We start from the raw sequence: 4783 nt of genomic DNA on the forward strand, positions 1-4783 counted from the left end.
TATAGAGCATCCTGTCAATCTCACTCTTCCCTTCCCTTTACCGGCCCATCCACAGCAGCCTCATTAGCTACCGCTCTTTTCTGTACATAACATAGGCGAGGCATTTCCAATTGATTCGAACTAAAACGAAATCAGAATAAAACAGAAACACTTTTCTCTTCTGTTGACACCCCCCCTCCGCCCCCAATTTCCAGACGGACGTGGCTGCAGGCTTCACTCAGTCCCTAGGCCAAATTCCCCTTGCACAGGGGGTGAGGTTTGGCTCGGGACCGACCGAGGGCGGCGGGGGTTGGGCCCAGCAAGGAGAACAGAAGCTTTGCACCCAGTGACACCCGCGCAATTCCCCCGGGGAGTGGCGCCCAGGGCAGCCTTTGGCCCCTGCGCCGCGCTGTCCTGCAAACCCCTCCCCGGGGGCCTGCAGGGAGTCCCGCGCCCGGCGCTGGGCCCCGCGGGGAGTGCAGGGGAATGGCAGGGCGGGGCCCTGCCCACCGCCCCCCGGCTCGTGTCTCCTCCAAAGCTGGGGGGCGGGGCGGGTGAACGGTACAAAAATAGAAGGAACTTTTCCAGAGCCCGGCTGCGGGCCCCCCTCCCCCGCCCCTTACAAACGGGTCGCCCCCGGCTGCCCCCCCCCCCCCGGCTGCGGGCGGGGTAGTTATCTGGTGAGCGGCGCCTCCTCCCGCTGGTCCGGGGAGGCGCCCGCGGTTTTGCTCAGCACGGCCGCCGAGTAGGGCAGGAAGCCGCTCTCCGCCCGCTGCGAGGCCGCCGTGCAGGGGAAATCCGAGCCCGAGCCGCGCGAGCCCAGCGCCGCGGCCGCCGCCGCCGCCGTCTGGCTGCTGTGACAGCTGAGGCAGGAGCAGGCCGCGGAGCCGGCCGGGGGCGCCGAGGAAGCCGCGGCCGCCGCGGCCGCCGCCGCCACCGCCGCGCTGCTGTTGAGCCCGGCCGCGGCGGCGGGGGCCTGGTAGAGGCCCGGGTGGCGGAAGCCGCAGAGCAGCTCCGGGCGGGAGTAGGGGTGCGAGAGGGCGCGGAAGGTGTCCAGCGGGCGGATGGAGGTGGCGAAGGGCGAGGCGGCGGCCGCTCCGGAGGCGGCCGCGGCCGCGGCGGCCGCCGTCACCCCGACGTGGGGGTAGTAGTGCAGCGGCACGTGCGAGTGGAAGGGGTAGGGCAGGCTGCCCGTGGCCGCCGCGTGAGTCATCATGTAGGTGTAGAAGCTGGGGTCAGCCGGGTGGGGCCAGGACATGGCCAGGCGCTGCCGCTTGTCCTTCATCCGTCTGTTCTGGAACCACACCTGGCGGGAGGGGGAGACACAACACACAGGCCGGCCTTAGACAGCAGCGCAGCCGCGGCGCCGGACACGAACCCAGCTCCCGCCAAGCCCTGCTCCGGCCGCGGGCTGCCGCAGCTCCCGAGCAGGGCATGGCTGTGCCGGGCACGCTCCCCTCCCAGGACCCACCCCCGCTGCTTAGCCTGGCTGTGATTTATTTATTAAGTGTCCTCCTGGTTTGCTACCTAAGAACCTTCCTCCAAATTCGCACACGCACAAAACCCGCTGACATCAGAGAGGGTTAAAGCTGTCAGGAATTAAAAATGAAAGTGGCTCCTTTGAAGGAACCCAGCTGCTTTTATGGGGAAGCTTTTCTGTTTGCTTTTTGTTAATTGCACGGGGTTTGCACACGGCAAAATATTATTTGCGTTTTGTTTTTAAAAGCAGCCGTACAAATGAGATTCCGAGTTGCTAACGCTGCAGCCTTGCTTCTGCCCTGTAACAATGGGCATTTGCATCTGCCTTCCGCTTTAGCATCCTTGCTCTATATTATTTTCTAGAGCTACTTTCAGGAAAGGAACATTCCAAACATACAGATCTTTCTGAAGCATGAAGGAGAGCGCTTAAGATTCGCCCTCTGTAACGGAGCAGCTTGTTTTCTTGTCTCAAGCTTTTTGGTTCTCCACTGCCTCTTTGTAATGTGCTATAAGTAACCACATTATTTAAAATAATCCAACCAAAAAAGATTTCACCCGAATAAATCACTGAAATGCTTTGTGCCAGTCAGACACTAAATCCGTTTTAAATAATACAGCATTTGTCTTTCAAGTGCTTTTGTCCGAAATGGGAGAAATAGAATTTTATTAGATTGACGTGTCCAATTCCTCTGCTTCATTTTTTTGGTAAATATCATCGTTTGTTTCCTTTTTAACGTGCAAAAGCAATACAAATTGACAAGGAAAATTAAAAAACAAATAAAAAAAGTTTCAACCCAGAGAAACAAACAAACCCAACAGGAAAGACAAGACCGGATGTTCTTTAACCAAAAGTCATAGCTAAAAATAGCTAAGAAACCGTGTGGGAATTATGCAACACTATTTATTTTTATGTTCTATTGTTATGTTATCATTGGATTTATTCTTTTGCCATACAGGAGGAGAGTATAAGCCACTGCATTTTCCTGTCAGTAAGAAGCACCTATTTAGCCGGGAATTGGGCTCGATCTCATATTTTAAGCTCCCAGACAGCACAAAAGCACCAAAATCCACATCGAGTGTACTAGCCCCGCGTTTGTAGCGCTTCAGCTGAGATACCTTGATGGTGGTCTCAGGGAGGTTGAGCGCTGCGGCCAGTTCGCACCTCCTGGGCCGAGACACATAGTTCTCCCGGTAGAACTCCTTCTCTAGCCTGGCTATCTGCTCCCTGGTGAAGGCGGTGCGGTACCTTCTCACCTGGTCAGCCCCAGAGCCGGAGCTGCCCAGTGCGTTGCTGCTGCTGTGCAGGCTGGTTAAACTCGAACCTGAGGACGAGGTGGTGGTGGTAGGAGCTGAGCTGCTTTCTGAATAGCCTGGCAAACAAGCAAGCAAATTGTGAAATAAAGATTTGTTCCTCTAGATGTGTTTGCGTGTATTAAATAAAGCAGGAGGTAACGTTACCAGTCTGGCTGTGAACTCTGATAATTAATGCTAGCTGTCATTGTTACAAATTGCTGCTGTTAATAGAATCAATAAAGTTTTTTTAAAATCACTTCATAACGAAATTATTCTAAGTAAATTAGGCATTTTAGTAATTATAGAATTCTAGCTCCTGCAGCCAATTAGCCAAGTAGGAGTACATATGCAGAGCACAATTTTAGAGCTGTGGTACCGCTCTCATACTGCGATGATCTGATAACTCTCGTCTGTGAATCAGGTTTAACAGCTACATGAACCTTCCTTGTTTTCGTTTGAGAGGCACAAAATAAGTGCAGCCATAAACAAAGATATGTCTTGCGTTATGGTGTAGCTTGCTTTTCTTTTGACACATTTGACAAAATGCATCTACTATTGCCCCAAAGAAATCCATTGATTATTCTCTTATTACACTCCCCAATGAAAATAATTCACCAAATTTATTTCAGACCTGGTACTATGGGGGGATTTTAATAGTCAGCGTTATCAGAGATTGAAAGTGAACAATGGCCAATTATTATTAGTGTGAATACACAATGACACATTTTATACGTACAAAGAAAGACAAATACACACATATACTTAGATACATAGTTTCTACTATCTATACACTCAATTTACTCCATGTATGTATATTTGTATAGATGGAGAAATACAGACAGATCTGCAGAACGAGAGACACTATATAAATACATATATATAGTTCTATATATGGGAGAAAGAGAGCGATTTCCATGAATATATAGAGACACTTTGCTATATAAACACTGTTTAGTGTATCTCGTGTATCGTGATAACACATGAAAAATAATTGTGCACAGTTTTAGCGATGGTTTTACTGAATACAGAGCGCTATTTCCAGAGGCTAACAAGTTTAATCAAATAAAGGTACCGTTTAGATCGAGAGGATAAAATAATATTTACCTTTGTTATTGTTTTCCTTCAGCTGGGAGGAACTCAGGCTAGTTGGGGAGCGGAGGGCTGAACAGCCCACCTCCACATCACTGTTCATATCTGCCTCTTGAGCAACTTCTGAATAATGGCTAATTTTCTTCCTGCTTTCCGACGGAGCAATTTCGGAGGAGACGTTGCTTTCACTGTTCTGATGTTGAAGATTGAATAAAGTGTCTATTTCAAATTTGCCTTTGGCAGGGATGTCCCCTATAGTGCTATGCAGAGAGGCGGAAGTTAGTCTAGGGCTGAGGAGACTAGTGTGTTGAGAATTTTCAAGGGCCTCCAGCACTGCATTTCCAGCTGAGTCTGACAAATTCGAGAGCCTTTTGCCAGCTGTAGGGCTGTGCAGACCTCTTTCCATCAGAATCATCTCTTTTCTTATTCTTTCCATCATCTCAGCTTTATAAAAAATGTCAAAGTTGCAGGGTTGGTCCTGTACTAATGATGAGCTGCAGCAGGGGCTAATTCACATTCAGCCCGGCAAGTGTCTCTAAATATTATTATCTCTTTTTGAGGGAGGCGTAAAAATTGTGGGATGCCAAAGCGAGGGAATGACTGGTCAAAATGACCCATACATCCTTTCTAGCCCGAAATGTCATTCATCAAAAAGTAGTGCTCGTCATTAAGGTAGGAATGACGCTGTTCGAATAATCATTTATTGTAACAGGTTTATAAGCAAATAAACACAAGCTTCTGTCAGTGGATAATGAAGGCAGCTTCTGAGCAGACAAATATATCCAGGTAGAAAGAAAGAAAGAAAGACAAGAAGTGAAGAGTAAAGCTCTTGTCCTTAGCGTGATCAGATCTTGCTTGAATTGCTCTGGGGTTTGGCCTCTGGGGTGAAATTGACAGTCTGATTAATAAAATGAGCTGTGCAACATTTCCCCCTTCATTTAGG

General features: G+C 49.5%; 1 protein-coding gene across 1 annotated transcript; it reads right to left on the bottom strand.

The window, feature by feature from the left end:
• Positions 1–652: 652 nt before the first annotated feature.
• Positions 653–4464, bottom strand: EVX2 (even-skipped homeobox 2). Its single transcript, XM_037913255.2, has 3 exons — positions 3856–4464; positions 2575–2828; positions 653–1285 (listed from the first exon to the last, which is right to left on the bottom strand). The coding sequence occupies exons 1-3, from the start codon at positions 4277–4279 to the stop codon at positions 653–655; spliced, it is 1311 nt and encodes a 436-aa protein (XP_037769183.1). The 5' UTR covers positions 4280–4464.
• Between the last annotated feature and the right edge of the window lie 319 nt (positions 4465–4783).

Source organism: Chelonia mydas, chromosome 11 (genome assembly GCF_015237465.2).
Source record: "Chelonia mydas isolate rCheMyd1 chromosome 11, rCheMyd1.pri.v2, whole genome shotgun sequence".
In the NCBI taxonomy this organism is placed as follows: Eukaryota; Metazoa; Chordata; order Testudines; family Cheloniidae; genus Chelonia; species Chelonia mydas.